The sequence below is a fragment of the Magallana gigas genome, unplaced genomic scaffold (assembly GCF_963853765.1).
Source record: "Magallana gigas unplaced genomic scaffold, xbMagGiga1.1 SCAFFOLD_58, whole genome shotgun sequence".
NCBI lineage: Eukaryota > Metazoa > Mollusca > Bivalvia > Ostreida > Ostreidae > Magallana > Magallana gigas.
The window spans coordinates 10,855-34,507 of NW_027062578.1; the positions used below are offsets into that span (position 1 = coordinate 10,855).

Genomic DNA, 23,653 nt, shown 5'->3' on the forward strand with positions numbered 1-23,653 from the left:
AGCGCTAACCGTAGCAGACGATAAGCAGTCGTACTTCCGGCAAAGCAAGTGAAATGTTCGTCACAATATAGTTCTTAAATATTTTGTATCATACTTTAACTAGGAATCAGTGTTTGCGTTACGTGAATAAACAGTATATTATATCAACACGTTTACTGTATAAAAAAATATTTAGAGAATCTTATAATTTACATTAATAGAAATAAATATCAGTCATATTCATGCGCGAGCCCAATGCATTCTGAGGTGAATCGTCGCCATTGAAAAGGCTGTGATTATACTGTGAACACTGTGGGAAGAGTAAAACTTCAAATATGTGGATTTATATTTGAAAACGAGTGTTTAGGTGTCCGATATGGATATCACATCCATCGGATAGCTTTCTTGTAGGAGAGTAGTGAAATTGTCGGTGTGGGGACAGAGTTTATATTCACACATTGGTTACAAATTATATTCCTGTCTGGTTCATGGAATGCTGTCGTTCAATAAGTGGTCATGATTAATATCAAACTATGACGAGAGACGAGGAGTTAACGGATCCCCAGAAGTGGATGAACATTTCTTTTAAAAAAGCAGGAATTTTTAACTGCGTTTTAGTCCAAAATCTAAAGTCGATCGATTTGATTGAACATAATCGTCGACCTTGTTTAGATTTTGGAAGTGGGTCAGACAGCCAATTATTCTCGTGTTTATACGTATAGCAGGACACGTAATAGGTATATAGTGTGCGGATTATTTCTGTGATACAGTGAAATAGGATAGAAACTGAAGGTTACAGGTAGTGTGTGACGGACAGTATTGGTATTTACAGTATTAACGAAGTGTTACTGTTGGCTATTATAGTGACATAATGACATTTTTGCCAATGATAAGAAGCTGTACTTTAAACCTGCAGTAGGGCTAGACACTCACTGGTCAGATTTAAAGTATCAGATTTCTTATATACAAATTTGATTCCAGCTGGTGTTGTGAAAATCATGAGTAAGACTGTCCGACCAAGTGTAAATGGAGATGTATCTCATACGACGGATGAAGATTCTCATGAGTTGCACAGGAAACCTGTGAAACAACAAGGACTGCCTGCCTCAAGCAAAATCAACAAAAGAGTGAGTAATGATATGGGACAAAGGAATACACATCGTAGGATAACTGACAGAACCTTGGGTGAAAGGCAATCTCCAGATCACGTCTCGAAAGTAGGAACACGAAGTTCTCGGTTTGGAGGAATCGGCAAGCAACGGAAGTGTGTTTCGGACGATTGGACGGCAAAGGTACAAGCAATAAACGGAGGTCATAGTGAAAAATATTCACCGTCTGGAAAGATTAAGGGTGTAGGAGTACTTAGAAAAGAGAAAGAGAAACTAAGCAGTATTCCGTCTAGTTCAACAGATAATGCAATGTCTAGTTCACAAAAGACTCATGGAAAGGAGAAAACTTTCGTCAAAGATTCCAAAGTCAAAGATTCCAACAAAGTAGATACTAGTGTTAGTAATATTAGTAATAATTCAGATGAATCAAGACCAGATCCCAAAAGTGTTCAAAAACCAGAAAATGAAAAAATCAAGCACAAATTTCACGTCATTCCAAGTTCAAGTTCCCGGCGATCTGTTACAATAGACAAGACTACAACTGTCATTCGACCCGATGGAAATAAAGAAAAATCGGCTGTGTTAACCGATGAATCAAGTGATACGATAGACAGTGCGATAGGAAAAAGTTTGAGTTCCAAAGACATTGATGAAAGTGACGATTTGGCACAAGTTGGGGATGGAAGTTCGGAATTCGATGGTGCTACTGAAAGGAAGGATGATGAATCTGGGAAAAAGGAGGATGAAAACGATGAAAAAGCTGTGGCTACGTCGCCAGATGGAAGATTTCTCAAGTTTGATGTTGAAATTGGAAGAGGTTCTTTTAAGACCGTGTATAAAGGCTTAGATACTGAAACTGGTGTAGCTGTTGCTTGGTGTGAATTACAGGTATATAACACACTGGTTTTTTTTTTTTTTTTAAGAAAAGGAATAAAACAATGATTTAAGGAGATAAGTCATGATTTATGGGATTTTTTTTTGGTCATTATTAACTTGAACTGATGAAGGCCATGTTAAAAAGGAAATGCACTTTAAGAAACTGCATGTGTAAATCAATTATGAACATGACAAATTATTTGATTTTTTTGGCATTAGACATAACAAATTTTCCCCCTTCTAATACAATTTATTCTGGGCTAAATTATTTTTGTGAGAAGAATGGCCAATTAATACTAGATGATGTTATTAACAGTTATCTATTTAACTGTTTTACAAACACTCTGTTATCTATCATTAAAGTTCCTCAAGCATGTTAATTAAGATAGCACCATCATTTGGCAATAGAAATGTTAGTTTCTCTAAGTAAATTCTGTCTAATTTAGAAGTGGTATAAAGGGTGCAGCTTTTATCACCAAGGAACCCTTGGGGTTCCTTTGGGTTAAAAGACTTGCCAGTATAGTAATTCTCTATGCTAGCCAAATTGCCTTTAGTTCAGTTTTTATCATCATCTTTTATAGTATATAAAGACCTCTCATAAAATAGTTAAAGTTGAACAATATTGAATATTATCTTTACAAATTATAAACCCAAATACCATGCACAGATGTAGCTGTGTGTAATATTGTTGTGAAACTGTGTGTCTGGCATTGAACACAGAATTAGTTTTATAAAACTCATGATAACCATCATTGGTATTAGCATAAAAAAAGATATGGTGTAACCACTGGAAATTACGATTAAGCAGGAAACTAGACTTTAAAATTATCAATTGTCTCCTCTTGTCCTATCATTTCCTTTTCAACAAAATCTGGGTCAAAGCCGCAGTGTCACACGTTTTCTCTGAAATAGTATCATAGATATAATGCGTCAACAAACATATTTAAAAGAAAGTTTTTTTTTTGGCTTTTTGCACTACTGAATCTCATCAATAGAACTTAAAAAATTGATCTGAAGAAATATTAATTTATTCTGTGATGTTAAGTATGACACCACCTATAATTATAAGCTTGTCATGTTCATTAATGGGTAATTTGACTTCAGGATAAGAAATGGAACAAGAGTGAAAGACAGAGGTTTCGAGAGGAGGCTGAAATGTTGAAGGAGTTACAGCATCCCAACATTGTCAGATTCTACGATTCTTGGGAAGAACCGAACATGAGGAATAGAAAAATCATCGTACTCGTGACAGAACTCATGACATCTGGGACCCTCAAAACGTAGGTATTGTGGTAGACGAGGAAATGGAATTGGTAGCTATAATACTCAGCTGTCTGTTCCCTGTATTATGCTGTTTGTGTCTAGGAGGCTGGTATTTGAATAGGGTTTCCTGATGCTATCTAGCACGACAGTGCTCTGCTCGCTGCAGATAAAATGCAGTTAATCTGCCAAGCCGCCTCTGTGCAGAAATTGTTGCACCTGTATGAATTATTAAAACGTTTTTTGATTTTAAATCTGTGTGTCCTGCAGACAGCCATTACAGATTTTAACCTGGTTAAAAGCTTTAGCTCCGCAGCACACACACACACATGCACGCTCTCATCCTGGCCTGGTTATAATGTGTGAAAAGAACAGGGATAAAATCAATGTTTGTGTGACAGTTACTTGTCCTCCCACTTACATTATCAAAGCGGTCGTGCCGGCTGTAATCTGAATCCTTATTCTGTATTGTAGAAATACACTTATGTTTTTGCAATGCTTTTGCACAGAAAACTTGCTAATCTAGCAAATTTCGTCTTTTTTTTTTTTATAATGCAATGTACTTTAGTAATTTGTTTTAACAAGATACATATGGTGAAAGAATGCAGAACCATCGACTGTATTATATCCTGTTTAAGCCTCAGAGATTTTATTAGATTCGTCTGGTTCCAACTTCAAGTGTCTTATTAATAAAAGAGTTGGTTATTTCTGCCCCAATTTCTTTCTGAAACATACACAATGGAGAGAGAGAAAAAAAACCACACTGCCAAGGCTTCTTCAAAGAAAATACAAAGACCAGTGTTCATTGTGTGTGTAGCCAATATATTGATTATCTGTACAGTATTGTGTATCCTTGATGCATGTTGAATACTCCTTTCCTATTTTCTGTATAGCTACATCAAGAGATTTAAGAAGATCAATGCCAAAGTGTTAAAGAGCTGGTGCAAGCAGATTCTGAAGGGGCTTTGTTACCTCCACACACGAGACCCACCCGTTATACACAGGGACCTGAAATGTGACAACATCTTCATCACAGGCACAACGGGGTCCGTCAAAATAGGGGATCTGGGACTAGCCACACTGAAGAACAAGTCTTTTGCAAAGAGCGTTATAGGTAACTATCTATTTTAGTCATTTGAAACATTGTTTAAGTTTAAACTACTTGTGTGTGTTTTTTTCCTTGATTTCTTCCTTATAGGTTTTTGTTAGAGGAGAAGTAAGTATGAGTATATAATGAAAGTTTTAAGAAATGAAATCTTATATTTTTTTCGGAAAGATCTGTCGTTTCCTTGTGATATTATTTTGTTTTGCCCTTTACATGGATTTTTGACCACAAATAAATAGGACATTGCTTTGTATGTGATACATTTGACCTTTGTGTCACCAGACCAACCAAATAGCAAATGTAGTTAAGTGAAAACTCATGTCTGGTCTCAAAGTAAGTATGGGTCCCCACTGAGTGTAAGTATAGAATTTGAAAACCATGTTTAGCAAGTTACACAATTCACTTGAGCTCTAGATTAAAAATAATGGTTTCAAAATTTAGAAAAAATCTTTTGAAATTACACAATAAAAATGAATTTCAAAGCCATTGTAAAGTAATGTTGTGAGAAAAAAAAACCAAAACGAAATTTATGTTGGTGTATTAATTATGGACATGATCTCTCTGATTACTTTCTTATAGACTCCTATTATTCATGATAATGCCAGGTGTTAAGGTAAGATTCCTGTACTGCTTCTGGTGGTTCACACAACTTACAGATTTATTTTTTCAGGTACCTAACCAATCAAAATCTTCATTTACAGGCAGCAGCATCCATCTTCTCATTCTGCACACCTAATCGGGGTTCCTCCTCAAATTTTCCTTTTTCTAGGTACAAAGAACGTCTTCTGTCTACTTTAAGGTACACCGGAGTTTATGGCACCGGAAATGTACGAGGAACACTACGATGAGTCCGTAGACGTGTACGCCTTCGGGATGTGCATGTTGGAAATGGCCACATCGGAGTATCCGTATAAGGAATGCCATAATGCGGCTCAGATCTACAGGAGAGTGACAACGGTATGTGAAAAAATCCTTTAAATTTTGTAGCCAAAAAAATGCAATTGATATTTTCCAGCTGCCTTGTAAAAGAGTTGTTTTTAAGTGTAAGAACTGTGCATTCAAGCTGTTCTTGTCTGTTTATTTTAACAGGGTGTGAGACCAGAGGCCTTTGAGAAGTTGGAGAACGAAGAAATCAAGAAGATTATCGACAGCTGTATACAGACAAACAGACAGGACAGGTGATTACACAGTTGATTTTAACTTTAATCTTTTCAATTTTATTATTTGGAATGTTTCTATGTACTGGGATGGTACAAAAATGCAATTAATGGTACTTCTTCTGGGAATTTTGTGTATGTTGTATATCAGTCTGAGATTGCACACTAAAAATTGCTCTGTGTACATTTTGAAATTAAATTTACTGCAGTTAAATGTAGAATTTTATGAGGTCCCTCTCTGATTGTAGACCCTCAGCCAAAACCCTGCTCCAGTTGGATTTTTTCACTGAGGACACTGGGCTGAGTGTGGAGGTGGCGAATAGGGAGGACGGGGAAACGCCCCCTAACATTGTGGCCCTACGACTCCGTGTTGTCGACCCAAAGAAACGAAGGGACAAACACAAGGAAAATGAGGCCATTCAGTTCGAGTTTGACCTAGATAATGATCAAGCTGAGGATGTGGCTTTAGAAATGGTACACATGCATTGACCTGTTTTATTTTGCCTTTCTTGTTTAAAAGGAGAATGAAATGTAAGATTTGAATAAACTTAAGAATTAGTAAAAATGACTTAATGATGAAATCTGCTTTATAAGTTTAAAAACATTAACGGTAATTGTTTTTGAGCCAATGGGTTTTTCAATAAATTTTTTCATCATTTTTTACAGGTGAAGTCTGGCTATCTAGTGGAGGAGGATGTCAAAACTGTCACGCGACAAATCAAGGAGAGGACACAGCCAATCATTGCGCTGAGAATGGCCAAGGCAGCGGAGGGCGTGTCAGCTAGCTCCTCAGAGAGTGGCCCAGCCCAGTCGACCAGCCAGCAGGCCATGCCCCCACCCCCACAGCAAGACCAGTCCAGTCAGCCCCAGACACAGGTTAGTGTGGAGGAAGATTTACTACAGGTCATTGATTGTTGATAATTTATGTAAACAATAAGAAAACAAACTTAATTATCTGGAGGCATGTTAAACATAGCGAGTACTGATGTTTGCTCACCACAATTCCCTATGCCCACAACACAAATTTTGATGGGCACTCTTGAGCACACTGCTGAACATGCGTCTGGTGAATATTTCTTCTTTTAAAGTATGTTGTTTAATTCAATATTATTTTACTATCTTTCAGCCAGGACAGACTTCCCCTGGTCAGTCATCCGATTCCCAGAACGTTTCCCAACAGCAGTCCTCCCAACAACAACCTCAGCCCCCAACGTTGACCGAAGCAACCCCCCAGACACAACCGATACAGCCCTCCATCAGCCTAGAGGAAACACAAGGTGAATAAAGGGGTTGTCTCGCTATGGGTGTCTGTCTCCTGATTAAAGTTAGCTTTGTAAAACGTAGACTGGTCTTTGCAGGAAAGAATGGCAGAGCACCCACCCATGCTGTTGTTCCGGGAACGCTTGTTTAAGGGGGATAATTCAATTGAATGTTGTGTTAGATTTCATTTTAACTTTGCGAAATAATTGATTTTCAGCGGCAATTCCTGTTGGTGTTCCCAGAGAGGTATTTGAAAATCTTTTGGACGGAAATCAGGTTTGTGTTCGGTACTTCTAAATCAATAACCTAACTTTAGTCAAGCCAAAAAAAAAAAAGCTTTGCACCATAACACCCCAATAGTATTTGTACAGTGAAATACAAACACAAGGTAATGAACATCAATTTTTTTGGTTATATTGGCCGAGTTTGAAGTATCATTTAAAAGTATGAATATTGTGTAAAAGATGGATTTTTTTTTAATTGCAGTACAAGAAAGAGAGATCTGACAGTATATGTTCCACTTCCAGTGTGGGTCAAGTGGTCAATCACCAAAAACAACTCAGTCAGGTATTGGTCAGCCAGAAATTGTGCTTTGAATATATTCATTTTGTTCTAAAAATGAGATGTGTAGCTTTCAGCTTCATGATTTAAGGCTTGTAAATTCTGGCCTTTATAATGGATTTCACAGTTATGCTATTGAAAGAATACATTCTGTTCTTTTTCTATAAGTTTCTCTTGTCATTTGTTAATTCTGCACAGTTTTCATTCATTTAAATGTTCATGCAGGCATCATTGTCTTTAAGTGTTTCAACGCATTGTTAGATGTGTCAACTATGTACTAATCATGATACACTTCTCTCCATACTAGCTGCAGAACTGTAACTCTCCAGGAAAAAAATATTGACAGACCGGAGAGCTACAGGGCCACCCATTGAAAAAATTGTATATTTATTGCGCAGAAAAACGTGCGCTAGTTCTGGACTGATTTACCTTATTTATACGCAAATTCTGTGAAAACAATTAGTACCATTAAATTCTTCATGCAATTTACTACTGATATCGCCTCTTTATTTGCCTCAGACTTTCTCCGAAACACGCTACCGACCTCGGAAAATCAAGTTTGTTGAATTTACATCGAGATCGAGAGTCGCCATTTTTACATGTAAACAAAGTGCACCACATGAATTTACGGGACTGGTGATGGTGTTTAAAAGACTATCCGAAGCAAGTGAAGAGACGATATCAGTAGTAAATTGCATGAAGAATTTAATGGTATTAATTGTTTTCACAGAATTTGCGTATAAATAAGGTAAATTAGTCGAAAAACTAGCGCATGGTTTTCTGCACAATAAAAATACAATGTTTTCAATGGGTGGCCCTGTAGCTCACCGGTCTGTCAATATTTTTTTTCCCAGAGAGCTACAGTTCTGCAGCTACTCTCCATACATGTCTACTTGGGATTGGTACTAATTGTATCACATCAAATCGTCTATTAACCAGGTTGTGAAAGACGCTCCTTCCCCAATGTTAAAGAAAGTAGCAAGTGTCCCGTCGCGATTATACAGCAAGGTCTGGCAAGAGTATTGGGTCATTTCTAATGTACTACATTGTAGATACTGCCTTACATGTAACACACAACTCTGCTTTTCTCACGCCGGTAGTTCACTTGTGTGTTTACTGTCTCCACCTTGGTTATATTATTTAGGGGCTGTGCTTCAGATCCTCCTTTGAACACCTTTATGTTACATCGCTGTAGATACATGTTTAAAGAAAGTCACAAGCTTTTCCACTTCTTTTTCTGTATCCATAATCTGTTGGCTTTTTGTAGACCTGTTTGTAATTATAAGCTAGCATGAATACAGTGTGAGCAGTGTTTGACTAACAGAAAAACAGTACCAGCTTTTAAGAATTGGCCATGTGTATGTTTGTGTAGACCTCTAAATAGGCCTTTCCTACTTGTAGTGCTGTATTTGTATTTTTATTCATTTAATTAAGACTTGAATGTCTCTGAGGCACTGGAAGTTCTTGACACTGTAACAGTAATAGAGAACTTTGATTTTTAGTGACACTATCACTACATATTTTCCCCAAATTTAACCCTCTATAATGAATTCCCAAATGCAACATGCAAACACTATTTAATTGACATCCGTCTCGACATTTTTCCACAAACATTTAACTCTTTACAGTTAGGAAACAGAATACTATGGACTATATATATATCCTTATATATGATCTTTACCCTTTAGACATTAGCCCTTAGTACACATAGCACTTAAAGTTGTCTGTTGCTTTCCACTGCTAAGTGTTTCCTCATTTGTTTTTTGTTGACACTTTTCATGCTTTTCTCTTAATTTGCTGCTGTTTAAATCTTAAAGTTTGTAAAATGTGTATTGATATGTTCAATGTATTGTATGTACCAATAATCTTCCCTTTTTTTCCTGGAAGTGATGTTATTTAATTTTCTTTATGAATGCTGCTCTTTTGAAACATATTCAAAATTTACAATTTTTGACCAGAATTTAATGGAACAAATGATAGAAGTTAACATTTATAATTCATTTTCAATGAAAAAAATATGTCAGATTTATGACAAAATTGATTCTCTAGTTTATGATTATGATATAAGACAGAGCAGGTAAACTGTGTCCACATTTATGTGTTTCATGTTTCCTAAACTTTTTTATCAAAAAATGGTGATAATGGATAAAGAGATCTAATGATCACAAGAGGAAATTTATCCATGAATCTGTATCAGGTGTTCCTGATTTAGAAATCTATAGTTGTGAGACATTCTATATAGCGAATGCACGCGTGTACCTTCATATTTGAAACAACAAAGATTTAGATATTAGGTAGAAATTATACTGTGGTATATTATGAGAAAAAAAATTATTACTGAAATATAATGATCGGTTTCAAATGGAGAGAATATGTGGAAAAAGGAATTTTATTTTTCAATGCATTTTGATCGACAGTGTTCGAGTTTGGAACAACTGAACATCGCAGCGGCCCAGCAGCACCAGACGAAGCACCAGCCCGGGACCAGTACCCCCAAGGCCAGCTCCTCGACCAGCAGTGGACCCTCCCAGACCAACCTGGGGGCCAGTCTCTCTCTCCTACAGCAGGAACAAGAGCAGTGTAACAGAGAAAGGTACAGGGCCAAAACTAGAAACGGAGTGAAACACAAGAGATATACTATTTATATCACTTTACATATCATGTTTTTAACCTTATATTTACAGTTATTTGATAGCAATAGATTTTGGATAGAAGTTTTAATACATCTTGAATAATAATTTGTGTGTGGTTAAAGATTTACTCTATAGAGTTTTTTTTTTTTTTACAGGGGTTTGATTTTTTTGCAAAAACATGAATTTCTTGAAATTAAGTCAAAATGATCAATTGTGGTATCTTTGATTTCCTTGTTCTCACCTGTTAATCATATCTTAGTGTGTAGTACTTAAAGAATAGGATGATAAAGTGATTGGAGTTAAAATGTAACATTTCTTTGTAACCACCTTTTTAGTGAAAACGAACAGATTGCTGCCAAGACTGAGGAGAAGAAGAAGCGAGTGAGAGTGAAGAGGAGGAAGACGCTGGAGAAGAACCCGCGGCTGACCATCCTGAGCGTGGTGAAGGAGACGGGCGAGGTCGAGTGTAGGCTGGAGATCTCCAACAAAAACACCATCACCTTTAAGTTCTCCCTGGAGAACGACAAGCCCCAGGAGATAGCCGAGAGCTTGGTAAGGATAGAGATTGGGAAATAAGCATTGCAGTAGATAGCCAAGAGCTTGGTAAAGATAGAGAGTGGAGTTAGCAATGTAGATGTGATTTTTTTTTCTGCGAATATTATTTCTCAAATTTTCGTTTTAGAATGTTGTTTTTATTTTGTATATGTTACATGAATTTTGAAAATAGCTGATTAGAATGTAAAAGAATAAGTGTGTTTTGCAACTTGAAAGTCTTAAGAATTTTTTTAGGCTTAAATAGAGTCTGGGTATATTGAAAATGATTCATAGCACATGTGAAATTAATGTTTACAATGTGATTGTGCAGTAAGTTGGATGGGATGAGTTTTAGCATGGTAGTATAGGAAGAAAGTTGTTGAGATGAGGTTAACATGTCGGTATTTGCATTACAATTGAATATGTTCATAATGTTGGTAAATACATTATGTAAGGTTCAAGAAGACTTGCTGCCAGAGGCCCAGTCAGGCATGGTGATCAAACTCCTGGAGGAAGTGGGCAACAGTGTTAAGGAAAACGCAGAGAATGCTGTCTCCACCATCCTCAGCTGTTGCACCAGCACCCCCACCTCCAGTCCCTGCACGGTCAGGAAAGTACGACCCACAGCGCTAGAGGTGGAGGCCGTTAAGGTACGTCCCCTGTAAAAAACCCAATTGTCTGAAATTGTACCAAACACTCGAATTTTACTGATAAATTTCTGTTGTTGGCATGCTGTGTTACAATTTCTGGTTACCTTTGACTTGGCATTTAATCATTTCTCTTCAAGTTGTTGTGAAGTCTTTTGAATTCTTTTTTGACCATCTATATAGGCCGTTAAGCGAGGGCATAAAGGGAAGCGTCATTCTACTCACAAGGTTTGCGCCTCTTGTATCTCTCTTTTTTCTCTCCATCCAGTCACCTCTCCTTGCATGTTTATTACTGTGTGTTCAAGTATTCATGTTGGTGAAGGAAAGGGAAGATAAAAAAATATATGAAAATTAAAAGTTGTCTTGTCCAGTGTAACATTTTCCTTTCAGAAACTAGAAGTAGATGCTAGAAAAAAACTAATATTTCACAGTGTACAAATGTGTTAACATGAACTTGTCTAACAAGGATAAAATTCAAGATTTTTAACTGTCTTCATGTATCCATGAGAAAAGACAACTTAGGATAGATTAACTACATGTACATTGATATCCCATGTATAATCTGGATTCTTGCCATGTATTCAGAAAGTCCATTTTCATTATGCACAAATCACTTTCTAGAATTTATTATTGTTGGTTGAAAGTTTTTTTTTTTAAATTAGAAAAAAAGTTTTTTTTTTCAGCTGCTTTTAAAATCCAGCATTTAAAATTTATTTTGTCAGACCTTTTCATCTCGGATGGCATATTCTCAGTGAGTGGGGGTTTTGAAAAACAAAATTAAGGATTGTGATCTTATTACACTTTTAATTTCTGGCATGTGAAAATCTGATGTCTTTCTTTCGATATATTTTGGGTCGGGTACAAACTCCTTATGAATGCTTTGTATGGTAATAGGGAGTATCTTGGAAATATTTTACGTTTTTGTCAAAATGAGATTACGAAGGTTGACATTTCCAACACATTTTAATTTGCAAGCTGGCTTTTGCACAGAACATTGTTCACCTTAAAGCAAGCCACTCCCAGAAAAAAAAAAAAACTTTGAAGAAATTGCGTCTAATTTTGTTTGTTTTTTGTAGAGGCTGCATTTTGACACGGACGGAGACAGTGGACAAACTTCGGATGATAGTAGGAACGACGCTGGTGTCCACGAAATCTTGGACGGGGTCGATGGACTTCATCAAGTTCAGATGAGGGAGAAAAAGTCAGAGTCTCGTGTTATAGAAAGCAAGAAGAGGAGTTTCATTGTAAGCAAAGTTATGGAGCCAACAATACTGGAATCGAAAATATCAGAAGATGACAACGAGGAACAAACAAACATTTCCGACAATTACATTTCCCCAGAGAACACACATAATTCTCTACCAACATCAAATCAGTCCACCACACAGGGTGCTGGGAGTATCATTGACAGTGATGCTGGGAATGGCACAGATTCCGATAAATCCATCTCCAGGAAGGCTGCCGTTCCCGTGGATTTTTCAGCTTTACAGGAGCAGCTGAAACAACTGACTCACACTTCTCAGCAACAAGCTCAAACTGAGGCTACAACAGAGAAAGGGTCATCACCAAGTGTTCCAAATCTGACACCTGTTTCGGAAAACCAACCAAATCAAATTGGAGAAGACCAGTCTATTGCTTCAGTGAATATACCCAGGAGGCGAACAAGTGTTGAGAGTTCACATGCCCCTCAGATGGTGCCACCGAAAATGGCTCAATCTGCACCCCAGGTTATTCAGACAGGTCAGACCACACAAGCAATAACATCACAGCAACCGTCGGTGCCACAACAGCCGATACAGCAACAACCTGCAACACAGCAACACCAACAGCCTGCTGGGCAACAGCAGCATCCACAGAATGTCCAGGCTGGACAACAGTCAGCAGTACAACATCAACAACCAACAGGACAGCAACCTGTGCAACAGCAACAATCCAAAGCACAGCCATCTGTGCAACAGCAACAATCTCAAGGACAACAGCCTGTGCAACACCAACAATCCCAAGGACAACAGCCTGTGCAACACCAACAATCCCAAGGACAACAGCCTGTGCAACACCAACAATCCAAAGGACAACAGCCTGTGCAACACCAACAATCCCAAGGACAACAGCCTGTGCAACAATCCCAAGGACCACAGCCTGTGCAACACCAACAAGGGAAACATGTTCAGCAACAGCTGCCACCCCAGCCATCGCAGTTGGAAGAAGCAGCTCTGCCTGGTTCTCAACATCAGGTTACGCCTCCACAGGTTGACCCTCTGTCCAGTAGCCAGGGAATGGAGCAGAGTTTGAATGCCAGTCAGTCTGCTCCTGGGAATCTCTCCAACATTGTACCGCCAATAAGTCTCCCCCAGAACATCCAGCCACAGCAACCAGTGCAGCCACAGATGTATCCCAAGATCCCAATGATGATGCCGCCAATTCCTGCGTATGATCCCATGTACCAGCTACAGATGCAATACTACAACAACTATATGTGGTACATGTCTTTCCTACAACAGGCCCACTCTCAACAGCCTCATCCTCAACAGCCTCATCCTCAACAACCTCATCCTCAACAACCTCATCCTCAGCAACCTCCTCAGATGTTCATGCAGCCCAACCCTAACTGGATGTTCCCTGGTCCGTTCTACCACACAGTGACGGGGGCCTCGACCCAGACACAGCAACACCAGCAGATCCCGCCCTCCATGATGATGGACCAGGGCGTGACCGGATCCTCTCATCCTTCCTCTCCGACTTTATCCAGGAGAAGAGACCCGGACAGTCAGGGGAAAATGTCCAGCGCCTCTGACCAGCCACCAGGGGGATCTAAAAAGGCGAACATTACGGATCTCCAGACACTTGATCAGGAGTTAATGAAAATCCGTACGACTGGCTCACGCAGGGAGAAAAATATGGGAGGGGCTGACGTGTTTCCTTCTGGAAGTGAAACACATGGTGCTCAAAGTGTAGGGCCTTCTGGAAGTGAATCTGGTTTTGTGACTCCAAGTTTGTCTTTGGAAAGTTTGAAACAGGAGGATGTGAATAAAGTTCCTTCGGAGGTTTCTCAAGAGAACAGTGTCAAAAAGAGATTTCAAGTGAGTGCGGTCAAGGACGATCCTCTCATCAGTAGATCTATCTCCGACGAGTCGCATTTGGTCTCTGATGCTAGTAGATGTTTGACTGACATTTCGGACGATGTGAAACAGACAATGCAATACATGGTGGACCAAGTGTCTAATGATAGAGAACCAAAAGTGGAAACATGCAAGAAAGGCCGTTTCCAAGTGACTAAAGTTAAAACTGAATCCCAAACTGTTGCTCCTACCGAGTCGGTTGGTGGCAGTGAAAGTGTATTAGGTGAAGGGGCTAGTGCAGCAAATCCAGAATGTGTATCGTCTCAGCTTGCTAGCAACACTGTAAGTAAATCGCTTCCCAAGCTTTCTCCCTATCTTTCAAACTTCTCAGAACCATCACCTCTGAAGAGCTGCAGCATCAGTGGAATGGGGAGCTTTACCCCACTCCCAACCTTTTACTTCCCCCATGAGCATACAGTACAGTATTCTGCTAGGTTGCCCCGCAGGCGTAGGTTAAATTCCACTGGGAGTTATGATATCAATGATTGTAAGGAATGTGGTGGTAATTTCAAAGGTGGTGGTTCGTTCTTTGCTAACCGCAAGGCTCATGGTATGCATGTACATGTACCTAAGATTAAGTATGAGTTTTCCTCGGAGGAAAGCTCCACTGATGATGAGAGTAGGGCTGTAGAAACGGGTATTCAAACCTCCCCAGCTTTGATGTTAAAGGACTTCTGGAAATCCCGGGTCCAAAGATTTCGTAAAAAGGTAATTAAATGAAAAAGCAATTCTGTAATCTCAAGTATCCAATCGGAAAGAAGCACAGCTCTATTACTCTGTATCACCCATATATATATATATATACATATATATATATGAATATTTATCTCGCTGCTGCATTTTAACTGAATGAAGTTGCTATTGGCCTACTGTTTTGACTGATTTTTAAGGGTGGGATGGATAAATCACATGATTAACATCTCTATTTCTTTATGACAAAAACAAAAAGAGCCAATGGTACATGTCCTGCCTTCTTATTTCTTCCTTGATTTTATTCCTAATTTGAAACATTTAATTGATATTCAGTTCTTTCTTTATTGATTTCCTTTTGTGTAAAACTTTAAAAATAATTTTATATGCAGAACTTTTTTGGTTGATTACTTCATCCTACAATTATTTTGGATGTGTATCACAATGACTTTTTCTATGAACTACAGAAGCCCAAGACTCCCACAAGTTACGATGATGAATCCTCGGAGGGTGAAAGTTTCACTGAAACAGAGGTGGTGACAGTGCGGGAAGCAGATGAAGAGGACGAGGAGGGGCTAGAACCTCTCCCTGAGGAATCCTCAGACAGCCAGGAACCCAGTCAGGCTGCAGGGGGGGCCAGTCCCAAACAACCGGTGTGGTGGCAGGATGACCCAGAGTATCAGGAACTGCTCATGAGGTAAAGAACCATCTCCTATACTAGCCAGTTCTATTCAGATAATGCGTGGTCTAGAATAGAATTCTCTGCATGTACTGTGGTTTCATCTCTATTTGTTGAGTTTTATATTTGGATTTCATTGTTGAAGAGATCCATAAAATGTACAATATCATCAAAGTTGGGAGACATTAATATAATAAAGCCACTATCATTGAATTCATGCATTCTCAAAATTCTGTGTTTTTTAAAAAATTCGTGAAAACTGATGCCCTAGAATTTCATTGAATCCACAGTAAATTTTTTCTATTTATCCTACAGACTCAAGTTCTGAAATATTCATGCAATACAGTCAATTACACTTAAAGCTAACATGCTTATAATGAGTTGACACTTACAGTGTAGTGATTTTCATTCCCCATGGGTTTTAAATATATTGTGAATCTTAAGGATATAACGAATTACATTTTAAATGAAGCGAAATCGCCTGACCTTGCCACTTCGCATAAGTGTGTTTACTGTATATCAAATACTTGTTCACTCACAATAAGTATTTATTGAAATCGCTAATGTTTGTTTTCTATATTAAAGGCATGAAGAGGAACGGAAGTCATTGAATTTGAAACAGCAGAGAGAAATCCAGGCGTTCATGAAGAAGAAGGGCATGCCTGTTCCCCCTCTCCCTCCCCCGGCACCCCCACCCCCGCTACAGATGCGAGGCCATGGCCCAGGAAGTCTGATGAGTCCTCAGATGCAATCTTTGCAGACATCTCTACAACAGTTAGGAAGTTTACACATCAATGGCAAACTCATGCCAAGCCTTACCAAACAGCACAGGCGCTCAAATTCTGGGGACATGTCAAAACTACACGATCTGGCTAAGGAGGAGGAGGCCGCATTAAAATCCTTGACAAAACTGGAAGGACAAAAAGATTCTGACTCAATTTCGTACATGTGTGACCTTTCGCAAAGAGGTTCGAGTCAGGGTATTCTCAAGATTGAGAATGATTCAACTGTGATGTCAGACAATGGTAGTTTAGAGAACAATGTCAAAGCCAACTGTGATACAGTAGACTGCATGAAACATGGCTTGAACCAAAGTAGTGAGAAACCTAGCGTGGACTTCTACGTCCCGACCAATGTGCAGACTCCAGTGACGGAACAGCCGCTGCACGTGATGACGAGCCAGCCGGGACTTTACCCCACTCACCCCTACTCTTACAGCTTCCCATACACCACCACCCCCACTTCTTCACCTTATGCACAGGCTGGCTTCGGTGGTCATGGGTACTTTTCTTATCCCCAGTTCATTCCGCATTGTGTTGCCATGATGCACAGCAATTCCAGCAGTTTGCTGGCAAAGTCTGGCGCGGCGCAGCCGGTGGTCACGACGGCTATCCAAGCGACGACGGTCCCAGTAGATTCAAACTCTGTGCCCGCTATTTCATCATCTCAATACACCTCATCCCTATCACCGCCGCAACCTTGAACAACTTTAGCCAAATGTCTTTCATAACATTGTACCATCATTCTTTGATACAATATCTAAGGTTTTTACGCTTCAAGGAAAATGCACACAAATACTGTAGTTGTAAATTGTTGAGAACTTTTTAGCTTAAGAAAAGGTGGAGTCAGCATCAGTGTTATCATTGCCATTTCTTTAGAGTTTGGTGAAATGGGAACAAATTTGAACCTTATTCAGGTCATGAGTAAATGGAGTTGGATATATTTTTTTTTTTGGAGAAGATGTATGCTTGTGTGTGTGATTGCTGCAGAACTGTGAATATCTTCACCAGAGTGCAAGTTGTGTTGACTGAAATGCAGTTATTGAATATTTAACATTGTAATTAAAGTATCCTTTAATTTATCATTTATAAGTACATTAATTAATGTGTATTATGCCTGTTATAATTTGTACTGTCAAAAGTGCTATAGAGTATTTAAAAGAAATTTTATATCTACACACAAAGACACACAATTTTTGATGGCTGTAAATGGTTGAGAGAGAAATGAGAGAAATAAAAAAAAAGGTGCAAACAGTCCATAACAGTATTGTAGGCCAAGTTAAAAACAAAAACTCTGAAGAAAAGACTAATTACAGCATTGTGTACAATGTTTATGATTGCCATGCAATCGAAATGTTTTGATGTAAATAGACTTTTCATTTTAAGAATTGTGCCAGTAGTTTGCACTTTTGTCTCTGTTTTTAAAAATTAGAAGAAAAATCTTTTTTATTCATTGAAAAAATGTTTTTTCGTTTTGTTTATTTGGGGGGAAATTTTTGAATGAAATTGTTTATGAAAGAGAAATGCTGGCTTTTAGAGGACAGGTCAGTTGATGTTGTTAGAACAGAGAACCAGTTTATTTTTTCAGGACAGACTTGGTGTACATATATTTATGGAGGGTTTGTTATTTTCAGTAGGAGTTCTGTCAGCACTCTATCATCTGCTTTCAGTCGTGTAGTGTGGGTTGGTTTTTGTGTGAGAATTACCATACATGTACAGGTTAAAACACTCTCGCACACAAAGTATTTTAACACTGTACAGAATCATTTGTACATTATGTTTTATTACTCGTTTCACTGGCAGATTTTAAACAGTCATACATTGGAAAAGTGATTCATGTTGAGCCAAGATGGCCTGTACAATCACATTGTTGGTCATTTTTGTGCATAAAAAAAATAAGATTAAAAAAAACTGCAACAAGAAAATCAAACAAAACTAGAATGCTATTAAATGTTTGGAGTGTATTCTTGCATTGAGATTCTTATTAAGCATAACTAGATACAAACCCAGTCCTATGCTTTTTATGCTTTAGTTTTAACTTCTAAATCCTATTTTTCTCCAGGGTTACATTATTTTAAACAAAAAAAAAAAAAACAAGGTAGGGGTTTAATTGAGCATCAAATTGATGGAAGAAAATTTTGTACACTAGATTGCTTATAGTCAAGGATTCTTTAATGAGAAGGAGGAGGTCAATTTTTAGGGGTAAAGATGTAATCTAATTGTCTGGCATTTAGTATCTATGAATATATTACATGTTAGGGCACTTGTTTTTAAAATTTTTACACTTCGCTAAATTTGTTATTCCCCCCTCTACATTTATTGTACATGAGCAAAATTCTGTATATCCTTGGTTTTCACAGATTTGATGTTCAACATGTGAAGTGTTTAGCTATGTAATTATTTTTTCACATCTATATTGTAAAGCAACGTACTTTTTAAAGCGGATGAATTATTCAATGCAATATGTATTTTCAATTGATATTCTTTAGTGTTTATAACGTGATTAATTGAAGCAATTGCTTGGTCCATTCAAAAAATGGTAGAATCTGGTCTCATAAGAAAATGTTCTCAATTAACGCATTTGAAATATATGTATTTTTCCAAATATTCTAACTTGTATAAGAAATAATTACTGCAATACCTTTTAACCTCCAATAAAAAAGAGCATTATTTTTAATCAAGTTATGCACCACCATGCATCAGTGTATATAACTGAATTGAACAAAGATTAGATTTGGTAACTTGAAAGTCCATTAATGAATTACAGTGGACATTCAGAAAGGGGCTTTGGTTTGTGTGCAATTTTTATTTTATTTTATTTTTTTGGTTTGTAAATCCAATTTCATAATATTTCTGTGATACCATAGTACGTTGTAAACTAAAGGATTCTGAAACCTCCTAAATTTAGGATGGGTAGCCTGTACAGTCAACCAATTCTATGCTTGACTTATTTCAGATAATTTGACGTTTAATTGATGCCACTTTTGCTGTATGGTTTTTAAAGTTTTGTTGCAATGTTACATATTTTTTGACAAAGTTGAACAATGCAAGGTGAAGCTTTTTTGCAGTAAAGCGTGCCGGAAATGATAAACAAGTTGTTTGTTCTTTGTTATTTTGTGGAGACACAAGTGACCTTAAAAATCGCCAAAAGGGAATCTGCATTCTTATTTACTTACTTCATTGGAAGTATGTACATACATGAAGTATCCATATAAAAATAAAAACCTGCTTGGTAGTAAAGAAGACATTAAGTTAATCAATGGATAAAATACCAGTATGAATAAGAGCCATTTTAACAAGAGCTTGGACTATTGGTGGGATGTTGCCATCTAGTTGCTCATCAAATCAAGCTCTCAAATACTGTCCTCCTTAATTTCTTCTAATTCAAAAAGAAGGATGGTCGGTTCTGTCCTCAAGCACCTGTGCAAAATCCAAGCTCTTCTTAAAATTTTCTATAATTTTATGTCAAGAAGAAATAGACATTATTGCTCAGCTTTGTATCTTATAACCTCGACCTTATATATATATGACCTTGACATACCGGTAATTTATCCCAGTATTTTGAAAATGGCTCAGTTTAAAGAACAGCATGACTAAAAATCAGATTCTGGATAAATTAAACCTATAGCAAGTAATGTCCATTGCTATACAAAAGTTACTTTAAAATACAATTTCATTGATCACTTCTAATAAAAGCATTTTACTAATAGCCTAGTTCTTAGACCAAAACGCAGAGGAATAAAATAGATTCTGGATAATATCAGATATTATATTGGATTAAGTGCGTACAATACCAGTATTTCAAATGCCAATGTATTATTTTTCTCTAACTTGTTAATTTAAGAGAAAAAAGGAATGTCAATCCTTACATAACAAGAGGCCCAGAGGCCTTAACAGTCACCTGTCATTGAGTACCATAGCTCATACACAGACCTTTCAATGAATCTCATAAGCTTCATTCTGGAGTAAAAAAAATCTGAAGTTTGGTAATGACCACCACCCTTCTCTTCCTGAAATCTTACAAGGTCCATGAAATTTATTACGTATTTTCAAATTGGTGAAAATCCTTAAGATAAGAAGTGTGCACGACAGAATATGGAAAAGGTGCAAGACTCTAATGATAAATGATTTGCCCATAATTTGTTCACTGTCAAAATACAATAATTTAGCATTTACATGCATAAATTTTCATTAAAGAAACTAAAGATGGCTAGTATATATGTTTTACCTAAACAGTACCCCCAATCCCAATGGGCCGGACAAAAATTCTGCCCACAGGGCGTTTACGGTAAATGAAAATAAAAAACTCCCAAAAAACTGGTGGACTGCCTCATTTTTTCTTATCCCTCAATTTGCAATCATTTGTATGTCGGCATAAATAAAGATCAGAATCCAGCCCTTGCTCAACCAACAGCTAAATGTAGCGTTGTATATGTATTTCTTGAAAAGAAGATTTGATAACATTTTCCTTAAATATTTCTTGGTTGAACTTTGAACCCCTGTTGAGCCCTAGTATTAATCAGGATGATATGCTTTTAACAATTTAGAATCTTCACTCCATTACAAGCTTTAATGTGAATATTGGCATTTGGTGCAATGGTTCTTGAAAATAATTTTTTTAAGACACACACGCCATATTTTCACTGTCTGACAATTATCTCTCTTTTAAAAAAGAGTTTTGCCCTTTATTTTAACAATTTAGAATCATCTTCCCATAAGAAAGCTTTGTACCAAGTTAAGTTAAATTTGGCCAAGAGGTTCCACAGAAGAAGTAAAAAATGTGAAAAGTTTACAGACATATGGACAGACAGATGGACGAATGAACCATGGATAACACATGATTTCTTCAGGTGAGCTAACAATGTGCTTGAACCTTTGGTTCAGGTGAGCTAAAAACTGAAGCCAACTGGCACTACATTACTTCAGCTTTTTCAATTAATGGCATTGGCATTAAAAAATAAAATATTTCCATCAAATTAAAAACTAGATTTATTGGATATTCCATAATGAGTCTCTAAGTAGTCCAGCACGGCTGACGTACTAGCTAACACATTGAACACCCTCCTCTCGGCCCGACAGAATATCCTCTCCATCATGTAAATCAGGTGTTGGTGGAATATCGGGTAGGTCATCCCTGAAGCCATAGAAATGTCAATCTGAAAACAATATTGGAATTGTGTCTCAGTATAGGAGTAACTCTAATACCTTTTTAAAGAAAGGATCTTACAATTCGTTCTCTCTTATTGCCACACCCTCAAAACAGCAATTAATAAAGTAAAAGGAATCAAAAATATGTCTTACATAGGTCCTGCCTGACTATTAGAAAGATAAAGACAAAAAAAAAAAAAAAGAATCTTGCAAAGAATGCAACATTTCTGAGCTTCACAGGAACAGTGTTGAAAGATTTTACCCAGTCTTGAACACACTGTAAAGGGGTGTTCTCAAAACCGCTATACATGGCAGGATTCTGTAGTATTCCCCTGGCGGCCATCACTCCGTCGACTTTTGTCACAGCCTGTATTTCCTCCACATCTTGTAAGCTCTTAATGTCACCATTGGCTATCACAGGTATGCTAAGACTCTCTTTGATTGTCTTTATGGCCTCCTTGTTGACTGGTTCTGCTCGCTGGTCCTTTGTTCGGCCATGAACTGCGATCCACGACACCCCAGCATGCTCCGCCTTTTGACAGAGGTCTACAGTTTCCCTAAAAAAATTGAATTCCACCTTTAAAAATTTTTGTGAAAAATATTGGAAAAAATCATCTTTTATTGCAGAATAAAAAAATAGGTTTGCTAATTAACCTACATGCACTTCCCGATTTTAAGCTAGTACAGCATAAATCTACTAAATTTATTTAATCATTTATTTCTATGTAAATATATATTCCCAATTCATGTACAATAAAACCTATCAAATTTAAAGATGGAAAGTCATTTATTATAAAAATTTTTTTAATATGACCAGCTACTGCAATATGTTCTACTAAAGGTCAAAGAAAGATAACTCAATATGATCAGATATACCTGAGATCATTGTGGATCCTGATTTTTATTGAGACAGTAAAGTCTGAATTGCAGACTCGAGCTCGAGTTTGGTTCACCATATCTCGCACCAATTCTGGTTTCTTTATCAGACAGGCACCATATCCTTCAGCCATGGCCCATCTGAAAAAAAAATAATAAATTATTAATTATGTAATATGTACCAGTATTTTTTATGAATTCAAAGTATATTCAATAGTAAAAAAAATTTTGTGTCTCATATCATATGGAAAACAGTCTATCTTAGCAGACATGAATTTCATTTCAATTTGAAGCAAGGTATTAACAATTTGTTCAGGAAAGACTTCTACATTTATTTGATATAAATTTACCTCTGGGGACATCCACAGTTTAAATCCACTCCATCAGAATATCTGAAATCAAATTATGAGGACATGATTACTCCAATATCACACTCAATTTAAAAAAATTACGGTACCGGTAATTGTTTTTTTAATTGAATGATACTGCTGGAGAGCGAGCCCAAAATCAAGAATGCAAGGAATGTAAGAACCAAACAGTTAGGAAGAATAATGCAGGAGTGACTTACGGAGAAACTATTTCAGCAGCTGCGGCCAAGTCGTTGCCATTGTTTGCCGCAAACTGAACTATGAGTGGTCTGTCAGCTAAAATTATACATTGTTAATAAAAAAAACCCCACAGAATTGTTAAATTTAACAAATCTTCAAGTTAATTAAGTTAATCAAAATTAAGATATTAGCTAATGCAGTTGTTTGCCTGACTGTTCTACAATACACTTAATTGATTCCCTCCCCCAAAACTAATTTAAATAATATGCTATCAAATTAATACTACAGTAGTATTTGAAATATTATGGAATCATTTAGCTTAGTGATCAAATTTTCTTTTGTTAAATTCTAGGTATTCCTATTAATAACTATTATATTCCCTCAATACAGAATTCAAACTATCCTCAAGGCTTGTGTTATATTCTTGAACCTTAGAAATCACAAGATACAGTAATTAGTCATGAAAATTGATCCCATCATGCATGAATGTTTATCAGATCCATTCTCGACTGATAAAAAAGGTTTACAAAGAGAATATACCATACTCCAATAAAAATATAAAAAGATTAATATTCAATCTAAATAAAATTAGATGTTAGATCTGCTCACATACTCACTAAACTAACAATTAAATTTAGATGTTAGATCCCCTTGCCTACTCGCTACACAAACATCGATCTTGTAGCGAGGAAG

At 37.2% G+C, this 23,653-nt stretch overlaps 2 protein-coding genes across 4 annotated transcripts; one reads left to right on the forward strand and one right to left on the reverse strand.

Moving 5' to 3' along the window:
- The first annotated feature begins 204 nt into the window (after nt 1-204).
- Nucleotides 205-19,482, forward strand: LOC105328782 (serine/threonine-protein kinase WNK1). Of its 3 annotated transcripts, XM_066074303.1 has the most exons (18): nt 205-1,976; nt 3,069-3,244; nt 4,118-4,338; nt 5,129-5,286; nt 5,419-5,507; nt 5,735-5,960; nt 6,153-6,362; nt 6,613-6,763; nt 6,964-7,022; nt 7,233-7,313; nt 8,247-8,315; nt 9,725-9,900; nt 10,276-10,492; nt 10,930-11,124; nt 11,305-11,349; nt 12,198-14,522; nt 15,398-15,627; nt 16,195-19,482. In XM_066074303.1, the coding sequence occupies exons 1-18, from the start codon at nt 978-980 to the stop codon at nt 17,090-17,092; spliced, it is 6,525 nt and encodes a 2,174-aa protein (XP_065930375.1). In that variant the 5' UTR covers nt 205-977; the 3' UTR covers nt 17,093-19,482. The 3 variants fall into 3 exon arrangements, with proteins under 3 accessions (XP_065930375.1, XP_065930377.1, XP_065930376.1); XM_066074305.1 differs by lacking the exon at nt 8,247-8,315; XM_066074304.1 differs by lacking the exon at nt 11,305-11,349 and having other exon boundaries at nt 206-1,976.
- A 1,877-nt stretch (nt 19,483-21,359) lies between these two features.
- LOC105328781 (tRNA-dihydrouridine(20a/20b) synthase [NAD(P)+]-like) lies at nt 21,360-23,056 on the reverse strand (the record flags this gene model as incomplete). Its single annotated transcript, XM_066074302.1, is given in 5 exon segments — nt 21,360-21,544; nt 21,799-22,093; nt 22,413-22,553; nt 22,763-22,804; nt 22,981-23,056. Coding segments are annotated over 5 exon segments (734 nt in total), but the record flags the coding sequence as incomplete, so codon positions are not given.
- Between the last annotated feature and the right edge of the window lie 597 nt (nt 23,057-23,653).